Source organism: Siniperca chuatsi, linkage group LG4 (genome assembly GCF_020085105.1).
Source record: "Siniperca chuatsi isolate FFG_IHB_CAS linkage group LG4, ASM2008510v1, whole genome shotgun sequence".
NCBI lineage: Eukaryota > Metazoa > Chordata > Actinopteri > Centrarchiformes > Sinipercidae > Siniperca > Siniperca chuatsi.
In genome coordinates, this window is record NC_058045.1 from 10,073,156 (window position 1) to 10,086,436 (window position 13,281).

Consider the following 13,281-nt stretch of genomic DNA (forward strand, 5'->3'; position numbering starts at 1 on the left):
ACTGCATTATATTTTATAGGTTGCTCATATATTTTGTACGCAAAATACAAGTTAAGTTACTTTCCACCACTGAAAACTGTAAATATGTAAAATGACAATCATGTCAAGTTAACCTGTATTATTGTGTTATGGCTTTTGTTTTTGTACTTCCTGTAAATGTTGGTACGGTTACTCAAGACTGAAAAGCCCGTTCTGCTGTGAATGGTAATTACCCTGCTCAGCCGTTTCTTTAGGGACCTCGAGATGCGTTCAAATTGTAATTCCATGACTCAAAGTGTAGAAGCGTTGTTCTTTTTTTTTTAAACAAATGTCACAGACTGACGTGTAGGATGATTCAGCCAATTATTAACCGGCTGTTAAAGTCACTGTGTTTGCTTCCATCTAGCGGTGGTTTTGTGCTATTTCGCATCAGTGAGGAGGAGGCAGCAAAAATATGCAATTCCATTGCACCTGACAAGCCACATCGAGATAGTCTCTTTTTCTCTACAGATAGCCCAGTGAAACACAGTAACCCTGTTTGTTTGTGTGTTTAATGACTTCATCGCTGAACTGACTGAACCGGGGGGGAAGGTGGTGGCTACAAAGATAGATGTTGTGACACCAGCAACAGGTAAGAGTCGCTTTTTTACATTCCTTAGCTAGTAATACAACAACACGTTTGTTCCTAGAGGAAGTGCGGAAGTCGCCTACTGCCTGTTCAAGAGCCCTCATGTCATTTTATAGGCGGGCATATCGGTGAGCTGACCGAGAGCCTGGGGGATCACTGAATGGTGACTGAGGCTTTTTTTTTTTTTTAAATCCTGGAAGTCGCATCTGTATTCAGCAGTTACTCATCATGCAAGGCCACAGGAGACAGGTAGGTGATCTTATTCATACCAATACATATCGATACACAATGGAGCTGTTTTGGCCAAGCTACTACTTTAAGCTTCTGTTATGCTGCCATAGGCCTGCTGTCTTTAACATGACTACCAATCCTGCCCTTGTCAGACTAAATAGCTCCAACAGAAGCTCATTCCAGTGCAGTCCAGTACAAGACCCATCCTTACGCAAATCAAGACTAGACTACATAGCAATGCTTTAATCTGAATTAGGATTGAATGGGATGTATGTACTTCCACTGGTGTCATAATGTTCAGATTGTATTTCTGCGTCTGCCACACCTTCACTGTTAGGCTAAATCTAAGCTAAAGTAGACTGCTCTGTTAAGTGAATAGCATGGATTGGCATGACGTGAGAGCACATCTACATACATACCATGCTATTCAGACAGGTTAGATTAACCCTCTTCACTGACAGTCCTCCAAGGTGAGTCAGGATCCAACCCAACATCAGCACAGTGGCATTCACTGACACACCCCCACTACATAGTTAGACAGGATTCTTTAGTACACGTTGACCTTTCTGCAGATTTTCACAAGCTTATTAGTACATATCAGTATGATGATCAAATCAAATGATGCCTTATAGTAAAATCCGCAGTATATCACGCTTTCACTTGTGATGTGTACATTTGCCATAATTGTGTGGATGACTTTTCCTTGTATTATTTTGTTGTGTAGCCCAGTATTGAACTACTGGAATTAATGGGAGTGGTAAGAGAGAATGGCAGTGAACAGACATCACTTCCTCCCGTGGTAAGAATTTATAATGTGTCCTCGTTAACAACATGCTAACTAGTCCTGGCCACCATAATTCATAGGTTAAGATTGATCCATATACTGACTGAAAGTCTGACTTTGGCATATCATTTTTGTCACACAGCACACTCCACTGTCGTATGACTACGTCCTGGTTGCCAAAACAATTGATAACCAGGAGAGAGAGGCTTTCAAGAAGCAAACAGAATACATTGAAGAATTGAAAAAAAAGAACATGAAAGTCACAGTATGTGTTTAATTAAACAACGATTTTCTTTACTCTTTCGTTTCTTCAACACTCCTGGGTGTGTTTCAAAGGTCATGTGATTCATTCATTTACCTCATCTTTATTTGTTTCTGTTAGGAAATTATAGATGATGATCTTGTCTTCTACGGGATTCAAGCGCCTAAAGAAATTTTTGAGAAGTACAGGTATCTGCTCAAAGTGTCTGATGCTTGTAATTGGAGCTCGGATCAGAACATTGTACCGCTCAGCACCAGGTAAAACATGTTGCCCTAGCTATTTTTGACATTTTAAACAGGCACAGATGCTGTTTGAAGTGTCTGCGATTGTTATGTGCTCCATATGTTGCAAATGTACTTGTTTTTTGTGCAAATAATCTCTAAAGCATATAAATACCATTTATTTTTGCAAATTTGTGATATGGAGATGAAATCCTACTCTTTGTGCATGTATGAATGTGATATTCTAAATGATCTCTAAGCACAGCTGTTCTTTATCATTACTAAAAGGCTAATTTTCAAAGGCTCCATAAAAATTTGACTGAACTAATGAAGTTTTGAAGTCTCGCTTTATAAGTTTAGCTTTATGAGTGATACTTGTCCGTGTTTCAGGATAAGGATTGTCCACTTCATCTTGAATCACACCCCTCTCCATTCAGGAGGTGAGAAAGACTTACTGTGTTTACAATCCTCCTCAGGTAACCGGACACCTAATCTTTATTCTTATTTTTCTCACCTGTTTTCCTTCCCAGAGAGTTTGCGGGATCTTATGAAGATGAATGTTTTTGAGGCAAGGTTCTGCCTGCATGAGGTAAAAATCCAAGCATACAATATAAGCCTTGTCCTTTTGACAGCATCTATGATTTATCACAATCTGTTACAGATTGCAATATTGTCAACATATCTGGCCTGATAGTTGCGTTATTACCAGGACTTGGACAGGAACTGCAGATTAAACAGTCAACTTGTGCCTTAATTTTTGTATGAATAAAGAATGAAAACAGTAGACAGGAATAAATGTAGTCATGCATGAGACCTGACCTCAACATTTTTTTTAAGGTCAGATGTGAATGATACGATTGGACCCACACATCCTCATGTTAAAGATAGTAACACTATTGTCTACTGATAAATCTCTTGTTTTCATGTGGCCGCTAAAGTGTTTTGCTTTTCTTAAGAGCTTCTAAAATTATGAAGTGAAACTTGGCAGTGGCCTTCCAAAACAATACGTCGCTGCCAAAACAGTATTTGTTCACAGAGACGCTATGCACGTCATATAAATGTAGTGAGTCATTCAACGCTGGGACTAAGTGGGCCTGCATGTGAGCATACATTGATACATATGTGTACATATGTGTACACATGTTTACTGTTTACTTTATAACACTGTGGGAGGTGAAGACATTGCCAGGAAATTAAAATATAAATACATTTCCAAAGCTTATTCAAAATATGAGGCAGCATTAATTTTGGATGATTTTAATTGGATATGAAAGCTAGTAAAATCAGTTAAAATTGCCAGTAGATTATATTTTTACATTATAAGCTTCTGTTTGCAGTTTGACTGTATGCTGTGTCAGCCAATATGTATGAACTTCTTCATATTGGTGATTTCCTTAGATTTTTTTGTGCTTCTGCTTTTCAGAAAAAGAAACAGAGAGAACTGAAGGAGAGCTGGGCACGATGGACAGCCTGTCTCCAAGGGCAACCCATAACTGCTGTCAGGTTTGGAAAGCAACACAACAGCCTATTCATTACTATGTTTTTTTTTTTTACAGGTGCAGTTATTGCAGCGTTATTGTTTTCCATGTCATCCTACTGTGAAGTAGGTTCAAGTGTTAACAAGACAACAGCAAACATGTCACTACCTACGCAGGATGCAGGCATTGTTTGGACCCATTATTTAAAATTATGTACAGTACTTAAAGCTGGTAGAGTTGTTGTCTTTGTCTTTACATTCAGTCCAAACAGCAGAACACAATGCAAACATGCATCACGTTTCCAATTTTAAGTAAAAGAAATATATTATATGTGTAAGCTTCATGTCAATTCATGTTAGCTGTGAGAAACTTTCAGCCTTTTATTATAGCACCCACATTAGGCCTATCAGCACCCACTGTACATCATCGCTCCACGTTTTGTCAAAGTCAGCCAAGTGCTTGTTGTCCTCATAAGTGTTTTTATTTTGTAATACCAGAAGGCTAATCACCCACATGGAAAAAAAATCTATGAGAATTTATGTTTTAAAATGTTCAACTTATAAACTTTATATATGAACATACAGTGTTTCTGTTAGTGTTACTTGATAAAAGTCAGTTTCTATAGATTTCATACATTATAGTTTAACAGTATAATTTTGCAAATGTTGGTTTAGTACCACATGCTTTTATATGAGTACTATTTACACTATTATATAAGTATAATGTATCAAATCTGTATGAAATTGGTTGCAAACATCATTGTATTTTCATAAACAATGTTTATAAACTGCAAATGTGTAATGTTTGTATATAAAATTTTTCTACAGGCAATGATAAGTGCATATCCCCACCTCATAAGTTATGGAATTTTCTACTTCTGTGTGTGTGTGTGTGTGTGTGTGTGTGTGTGTGTGTGTGTGTGTTCTCATGTCAGGAACTACTTCGGGGAGAAGGTGGCCTTGTACTACCTGTGGTTGGGCTGGTACACGTATCTGCTCATCCCGCCTGCTATCATTGGGATCATAGTCTTCCTTTATGGCCTTGCCTTCTTCAACAGCTCACCCCTCATGTAAGTTTTTCCATGACGCCACAGTATCTGTGTCATAACAGAGCATTAGCACTGTAATAAATAAAGTGCTTATTGTGTTGTAGAAAGGAGGTTTGTGAGGCTGACACGGTCATGTGTCCACTTTGTGACAAGAGATGCAAAGTGTGGCAGCTCTCCGACACCTGCACATATGCCAAGGTACATCAGTGCATTTACTGCAGACAGCTAAATGGTGTACCTGTCTGTTTGTGCTCACTGCTGGTCTCGTCTGTTTCCAGGTGAGCCTGCTGTTCGATAATAATGGCACAGTGCTCTTTGCGATGTTCATGGCAGTGTGGGGTGAGTTCTGTGTTTCTTTATGACATAATTATTCTTGTGTTGATAGAAATAATCATTTTCAATATTCCTGTTTAAGATAGAATAGTGTGATTTATCACAGTCATATTTCCTGCAGATGCAGTTTAGCCTCATAGCCATTAAAACCCACACAATATTTAATAAAAATAATTGAAAATCAGGGTGCAGAACGCTATACAGGACAACTTGTGCAAACAAGTCTTTTATCTGCCTCAAATTTATTTTATCCAACTGCCTGGATGTTTTTATGATCACTGAGACATGCACTGCCAGCGAGATGCCACATCACTGAGAGAACCTACTCATCTTGGCTACTCACGTTTTAATCAGCCCGAGCCATCTGGCCGTGGGGTTTGTCAAGCAGTCATCTAAAAGAACATCTAATTGCGCTTTCATTGCCATATTCAGCTTTTAGCACCTCTGTGTTTTTGTGAATTTTTAAATGTTTACTGTTTGCTGTCAGAACTCTTCTCATATCAAATTCATACCTGTTGTAGAAAATAAGGATTCCGGCAAAATGTCGATTTCTTGAGTGGCGTTTCTTAGCACAGCTGTGGGCAGAGTACATTTAACTAGAACAGCCACTGCAGTCTGCCAAGAAAAAGGTGATTTCATGAGTATATCAGAGGAAGTGTGTGAGGGAGGGGGGAGATAAAGAAAGAGAAAGAATACATCAAGGACAGAAAAGTGGAACATTGATATTGCAGGACAAAATGTGCCCAGCTGAATGTACGTCCCTACACAACACCTGTTTAAAAAAACATGTCAAAAACAAAAGGTAATATGCTATAATTTGGGGCTGGAGCTCACACGATGCAATATCATCAGTGAAGCAGTTTACAGTAAGACCACAAAAGTAGGGATCAGTTCCTGAGTCTATTTTTAACTAAAGCTTTTATGTGCTAAACCCAACCCAAACTATATATAAGTTGTCTTACTTCCCAAAACCTAAACACAGCCCCCATCTTTGTAACTGTAACAGTAGTTTTTGTGACTGGCCCTGTTTCAGTATGCCATGACCAAAAGAAAATATGTGGGTATACGTCAAAATTAAAGTTTTTCGTAAGATGTTGAACCTCAAATGCAGGCATGTCGATATTTTCATACATCCAGTGAAGATGAATGCAAAACTGCTACCAAATATCCCAAAAGTGGCAAAAATTATTAACACCACAGTGGATCTATGTTTTCAAAAACTGTCACTGTGGTTCGGTTATGTTGTTATATTATATTTTGTTGTTACAGTAGGCTTTATGAACTCATATAAATCCCTGGTCTTCACAGCAACACTGTTTTTGGAGTTCTGGAAGAGACATCGGGCTTCCTATGTGTGCGAATGGAAAGTGTCTGATTGGTGTGAGGAAGAGGTATGATCAGATCATTACATCCCATTTCAGTAATACCAGGTCAGTGATCATTGGAATTCATGGCTGTGTGTTTATTTTCTATTATGTCTAATAACTGTAGGAGGAACTGATCCTGGAAATTGTGAACAACGCAAACTGTGAACCAAAAAAATATAAGCACTCCTATCTGCGCAGCACTGTGGTTTTGATCTGTGTCACAGCAATGGTGGGTGACTTATCATTTTTACACTCTTCATATATAGTATTTAAAGGGCTTATAGATCTTTAGAGTTCAGCTTAAAGTAAGAATCAGGTTGAAGTTGTGTAAGATTCAGGTTTAGGCATGCACAGTAGTTGAGGTTAGAATTAAGGGCTGCAAAAAGATGTAGTTAACAGTGGCCCTCACAAGTATAGTGATACAAGTGAGTATTTTTGTGTTTCCACAGATATTGGTGATCATTGGCCTGACACATGCCTTGGTGGTGTTCAGGGTGATAGCAGCAGTGCTCTTGGCCGAGGGATCATGGGAGTTCCTAAGCAACCACTCCAACAGCGGAGCGATGATGCTGGGGGCCGTCCTCCATTACCTCATCATCACTGTCATGACACGGGTATGCAGTTCTCTAAATGTGCATCTCTGTTGCCTTTTTTTCTCTGTGACTCTGACCATGTCTTTGTCTTTGCAGATCAACAGGATTGTAGCCATGAAGCTCTGTGAAATAGGTATTATTTACTAATTATTTTTCACTTTTATATGGTACCAAATTTTAAATAGATGCTGTTACACTCATATCCCACTCATGTTTCCTGGAAAAATTAAAGATTAGCTTTAAAACATCCTACTTTTAAAATATAATTTAGGATTAGAAAACATTAAATGAGCAGTTATTTGAATAGTCAATAACAGGTTTACAGTTGTCAGAGTGGTGGGCAGTGAGAACAAATGCAGGGAGGCTGAAGTAGGAAGGCAGGTAATCAGACAGGAAGCAGGTCAGACACACAGATAACAGGTTCAGGCAGGAAAGTAGTGTCTGGAGCTGTCCTCTATACTTTGGCCCAAATCCAGTGTCCACTCTTACAGACACAGATTTGTCTGCAAGGGCTCAGGGCTGTCTCAATGAGAAATTGGAAAGTGCATGAGGCCTCTCTCATGGACTTTTTAACCCCTTTCTACAGACATTTTCCCAATAGTCTTGGGAGCATTCCTTATTTTAAAAACAACAGAAGGGGGAAACCCAAAATCTTTTTTTTTTTTTTTTAAAGTTTACATATACATAACAGCAGTGTCTTTATGAACAAACAGCTTTCATGGAGAAGCGTGGACATTGGAACTGGGGTGCCATATGCATTGATTCAGGAAATGAAGGGTAGTTGTAAAGACACGTGATAGCTCAGGTGATATTCAGAGGAGGGAAACTCACTGAGGGAGACTAGAGGGAAGGTGAGAAATGACAGGATGTAAACTGTTTCAGAACATACAGTAACAGTAGGAACGGAAAGAGAGAAAGAGTCTGAGGCTGAAGAGGTAGAAGAGGGAGGGAGTGCAGGAATCATCATGAAAATATGGGCTGTTATGAGGGCCCCTGCGTTAAGACCCTGGTCTGTTGATCTTGTCATGTAGAGCAAAGGTTCCCAACCTGGGGGTCAGAACCCCCAAAGGGTCATAAGACAAATCTGAAGCTTCGCAAGATGAATAACAAGTTGGGGGGAAAGTCTAATTTTATCTATTTTAATGTGAAATACTGGAGAGTTTTAGCTCCTCAGGCCTCTAAAAACGACCCAAATGAAACAATCTGAGAAGGGAACATCGCACTTTGGACTACTCACTATGCAGCAACAAGTGGCAAGGGGTCATGAGGAGACATTTCTTCAATTTAAAGGGTCAAGCCAAAAAGGATGTGACCCAGTGGTACAGAGTTCATCTTAGCCTCTCTACGTGTCATTTGCTTGGGGTGCATGGTATATTTTTGCCTTGGACCCATTAGTGACTTAATAGACCTTTTCCACAACTTGTCATGGCAAGAGAAGCACAGGTGTAATTAATAACTAATTAGCTAATGATCGCTCTGTTCGTCTAAAGTGTCCCACGTCAGTGAGGCGCATGCCCAATATCAGGGCCCTGGAACTGGCACGCCTAACTTTCTGCTATGACATGCTTGTCTGTGTAAAAACAGTCTTTTTGGCCATTGTGTCGTGCAGGGAGCCAGTCTAGTCCAGCTGTGATGTGTTGATTGCAGTTTCTAAAACCTCCCTGAAGAAACTGAAGATTTAAAAAAAAAAAACAAAAAAAAAACCAATAACTTCAGGTTTGAACAATCCAAAGTATATCTTAATAATGTGTGGATCAACATCAAATAATTCAGATACAATGTAAATAGAGGTAATAATATAATAGGTGAAATGAAATTCTATAGTAGGACTTCTCTCAAGTGTGTGAGATTGTGCCATCCATTGACCAAATAGTGAACTGCATGAACACTGACATGAAGTATGTCTTCACCAGAGAAAACAAGATCATTTGCTGCCACAGAGAAGAATTTCACAGTCAAGATGTTCACCTTCCAGTTCTTCACCTATTTCTCCTCCCTCTTCTACGTAGCCTTTTTTCTTGGCAGGTAAGAATGAGAACGAGTGGACTCTGCTAGGGCTGGCTGATAACTCAATATTCACATTTTGCGACTTTTAGTGGTGTCATATATTGTATAATAATATGTTTATTGATATAATTTCAAACATATCACCCAGCTCTAGACTCCAAGCCCGCACAGCAAATGTCATAACCTGAAGGACTAATGTCCAAATGAAAGGAGCTGATTGTCCTTACTTATTAACGCCCATTGTCATAACCTGATGGGCTTGTATAACTAATGACATGTTTTTGTAACATACATGACAGGATAAATGGCCATCCTGGTGGTTATGTCCGAATTGCAGGGAAGTGGAGGCTAGAGGAAGTGAGTAACATAAATATTTATCCCATTTAAATGTCCATTTTTAAGTAAAAATTGCTATTTCACATTCGAATATTGTATCTGATTGCATTCCAAACATTTCACCTTCCCCTGTATAGTGTCATCCTAGTGGATGTCTCACAGACCTGTTCATCCAAATGGCGATCATAATGGTACTCAAGCAAACCATCAGCAATGTCTTTGAGTTCACTGGCCCGTAAGTATAAATCAGATTTGTGATTGTAAACTGTACATGTGCGCTGTATAATCCACTTTATTTACGTTGTCTCTTGTTTGCATCAGTTGGCTCTGCAGGTGGTTGAAGAGAAGAAGGACCCAGAAGCTACAGAGGAAATGTGCCCACTGCTACCTGAAAGATGAATCAGAGGCCAAACACAGAGCTGAACTGTGTGATAACTGCAAGCTTCGAGACTGGCTCAGCAACTACCGTCTCAATGATGTTGACTCCTTCAGCCTGTTCAATGAGTTTCTGGAGATGGGTATGAACTCTGCTGAATGCTTTTACAAAAAAAACAGTAGACACTAGACAAATACTGGACTGATTTTGACAAATCATCTTTTTCTTTGCTCTCTCCTTAGTGATCCAGTTCAGCTTCACCACCATATTTGTGGCAGCATTTCCTCTTGCTCCTCTGCTAGCCCTCATTAATAATGTAATTGAGATACGCTTGGATGCCATTAAAATGGTCACTCTGGAGCGCAGACTGGTTCCCAAGAAAACCAACGACATTGGTGAGGGTCACATTTGAACTAAGAAGGAATTTGTTAACTCAGTAAAATGTTGTTTGCCTCTTTATACTGTAGATAAAATTCTCCTCACGTCAATGTTTCCTTTCCTCAGGTGTGTGGATAGACGTGTTGGAGGCTATTGGTGTCTTAGCTGTCATTGCGAATGGGCTGGTCATCGGTGTATCTTCAGACTTCATCCCTCGATTGGTGTACCGTTTCCGCTATGGCCCGTGTGCCAACGGCACAGCAACAGATATCGAGTGAGAACATGCATTCTTCTAGAAAATGCTTATGTTCTGTCATGTCGTGTGCAACACTCACCTTAAATAAATCCTTCTATTTTTCAAGCTGCATGGTTGGCTACATCAACAACTCTCTCTCCATTGCACGAATGGGTGACCAGAACATACTCAACGAGTTTTCAGCGAATCAGATGATCACTCCTAGTGGCTTGAATGTCTCTTACTGCAGGTTTGTTCTCTTTTAATCTTATTTGTCTTCCACAGCTGAAGAGTTATTTAACTGGCACAATTCTGACATTTAGGTTGGGAAAAACCAAAGTCAAAACATACAATTTGAGTAACAACAGAGTCGAAAGCACCACCAGTGTTAATAACTGTTCAGAGTTCACACTCAGATGTTCTGTTGTTATCCTGGTAGTATTGCACTGTTACCGTTCCTGTAAGTACCTCAGGTAATAGAACTGCTATATAAATAAAGTTTACATTCTCCTTTAAAAATGGGTGGCCATCACTACAGCTGGTACCCACAATCATCTACTGTGTGTTGATAAGGGCGATAACATCTGCGTTCTGGTCTGTTTTTCTTCACAGCTATAAAGACTACAGGAGCAACGAGGACTACAGTTTTACCCCACAGTTCTGGCTAATTTTAGCTGTGCGCTTTGCATTTGTCATCCTGTTTGAGGTAGGCCTTGACCAAACAAGAAACCACTCACCACTTTTTCTTACAATGATTTCTTTTAGCAGTTTTTTTTTTGTACTGTAGCACCTAACACAACACCAAAATCCCCCAAATCCTCCCAGCTCACTGTTTGTCTGTTTTGAAACTCGCATGATGTCACAGATAAGTTTCAGAACGGTGAGCTGGGCTATAAGTAATCAGGGAGTGTTATCATTAACAAAACCATATTTTCACAGATTACATTTTCCTCTATGCTTGCAGCACGTTGTCGTCATATGCAAATTCATTGCAGCCTGGTTTGTACCGAGCGCTCCCATGCAGGTCAAGAATGATAGACTCTTTGATAAACTCAACAGACTAAAAGAGGAACTCAGGTGAGTCTCAAATAATATGTAGATAGACTGGCGTGGCAGCTGGTTGCCAAAAAAAGTACAATCTTGCTCATTCATTTATACATTGCATCCCATTTCAGTAATACCAGGTCAGTGAAATTCATGGCTGTGTATTTTTTTTCTATTATATATAACTTTAGGAGGAACTGATCCTGGAAATTGTGAGCAATGCAAACTGTGAACCAAAAATATATGAGCATTCCTATCTGCACAGCACACAATGGTGGGAAAATAAAAAAGAGAGCACTGGATTGGTACTCGGTAATGGAATCGGTATGAGGAGAGAAAAAGTAGGATCGGTGCATCTCTAGCCCAAACTGCTTACTTATTTCCCTGTCAAAAGTCTGCCTATCTTGTGCTTTACATGTTGTTTTGGTGTCTGAAAAACTCTAGCTAAGCTGAATCTTCTTTAATGAATCACATTCACAGACCTTTTTCACAGCAGACTTGTCAGAGCAGGAAAAACTAGTCAAAATGTCTGCCATGAAAAAGGTCTATTCAATTTTAGTTTCACTCCCTTTGTCATATCACCTCCCGGCAATGCCTGTTTGGGAACCACTGCATTAAAACAAGAAAATTCACCCTAACCGTGAAATTCTATCCCATTGTTTTAGCACTTGCATGTGACAGTGTGATTTTCCTCACAATTTCTCAAATGAAAGCAAATGAATGGCTATTCATGATACACAGTCAGCATTACTCTTCTTGACTCTTCATGAATTAATTAAAGAGATATACATTGAAAAATGAATATTCCACCCAAATTTCATGGTACTTTAATTTTTAACTGAATCCTAATCATCTAAATGATGACTCATAAATACAAATGCAGCATTTGTGGTTTGTAGCTCTAATTATGTTTTTATTATATGATTGTACCAGATACAACATTTTGAAGTGTGTTTTTAAGATGTGCTTTGTGTTGTGTTGTGACCACTTTGACATATATATGCAACTAACCAATCCTTGCTTTTATTTCTTACAGTTCATTTAAAGCGTGACAGCATTCAGACACTTTTATGTTGCACATTTCCCCCTGAGGACATGAACCCAGTGTCGCCTTGTGCATTAAAGTGTCCAGACTATCACAATGTTGAGTCAACTTCAAAGCCATTAATCATCTCTCTGAAGAGTTCAGACGGAGGGCTCTCCCTCTCTTTTATTGTTTGCAGTCAAATTTTGAGTCAAAGTGATGGCTATCTGGATTCTCATCTATGAAATGGACTTTGATGACCGACCGATTTTTATTGGACAAAACAAGTTTACAGTAACTGATTTTACTGACCACGCCTTTCATGAAATTATTCTTATTCTTTTTTTTAAGAATGCACTGATAGCTTACTGTTGGATCTCTATATTTGTGAGACGTATGTGAGTGTTTATATTGAAAGCCTGAACATAATTTATACTGCTACTGCACATACAGTACTGATTGTGTTATACGATGTTGCCTTATATTGTAAAAAAGCTGATGAATGTCATTACTGCAGACAGAATGTGATGGTGTCTTTTGTAAATCAGTCACGAGAATGTTTTGCATTATAATATTTTATATTATTGAATAAAAGAGGAAACTTTTGGCCTCATGTAATGCCTTTTAAATTTAAGTTTGCCAATTGTGTCATATTTAACATTTTGAATTTGCCAAATTACAGATTTAAGAATATACTCATTTGGTGCTGGTGCCATATGTTACAGTATTTCATTAATAGCTTATTTACAGTGGTGTGCAAAAGTGTTTGCCCCCTAAACCTAATAACTTGGTCTGAACAAAATGAAGACTTTGGAGTGGCCTAGTTAAAGTCCTGACCTGAATCCTATTGAGCTGCTGTGGCATGACCTTAAAAAGGCAGTTCATGCTCGAAAACCCTCCAATGTGGCTGAATTACAACAATTCTGCAAAGATGAGTGGGCCAAAATTCCTCCACAG

General features: G+C 39.0%; 1 protein-coding gene across 9 annotated transcripts; it reads left to right on the top strand.

The window, feature by feature from the left end:
- The first annotated feature begins 297 nt into the window (after positions 1-297).
- LOC122875390 (anoctamin-9) lies at positions 298-12,958 on the top strand. 9 transcript variants are annotated; one of them, XR_006377816.1, is made up of 26 exons: positions 298-610; positions 724-856; positions 1,563-1,637; positions 1,765-1,887; positions 2,005-2,141; positions 2,496-2,545; positions 2,636-2,694; positions 3,529-3,608; positions 4,518-4,652; positions 4,736-4,829; positions 4,910-4,970; positions 6,273-6,355; positions 6,456-6,560; positions 6,781-6,945; positions 7,021-7,057; positions 8,838-8,949; positions 9,231-9,288; positions 9,405-9,502; positions 9,589-9,785; positions 9,886-10,038; positions 10,148-10,295; positions 10,384-10,506; positions 10,869-10,962; positions 11,196-11,333; positions 11,492-11,512; positions 12,337-12,958. XR_006377816.1 is itself a non-coding variant. In XM_044194421.1 (26 exons), the coding sequence occupies exons 2-25, from the start codon at positions 836-838 to the stop codon at positions 11,499-11,501; spliced, it is 2,331 nt and encodes a 776-aa protein (XP_044050356.1). In that variant the 5' UTR covers positions 304-610; positions 724-835; the 3' UTR covers positions 11,502-11,512; positions 12,337-12,958. The 9 variants fall into 9 exon arrangements, 7 of the variants coding, with proteins under 7 accessions (XP_044050357.1, XP_044050358.1, XP_044050356.1 ...); XM_044194421.1 differs by having other exon boundaries at positions 304-610; positions 11,221-11,333; XR_006377815.1 differs by having other exon boundaries at positions 308-610; positions 11,221-11,333; positions 11,492-11,624.
- The last annotated feature ends 323 nt before the right edge of the window (positions 12,959-13,281 follow it).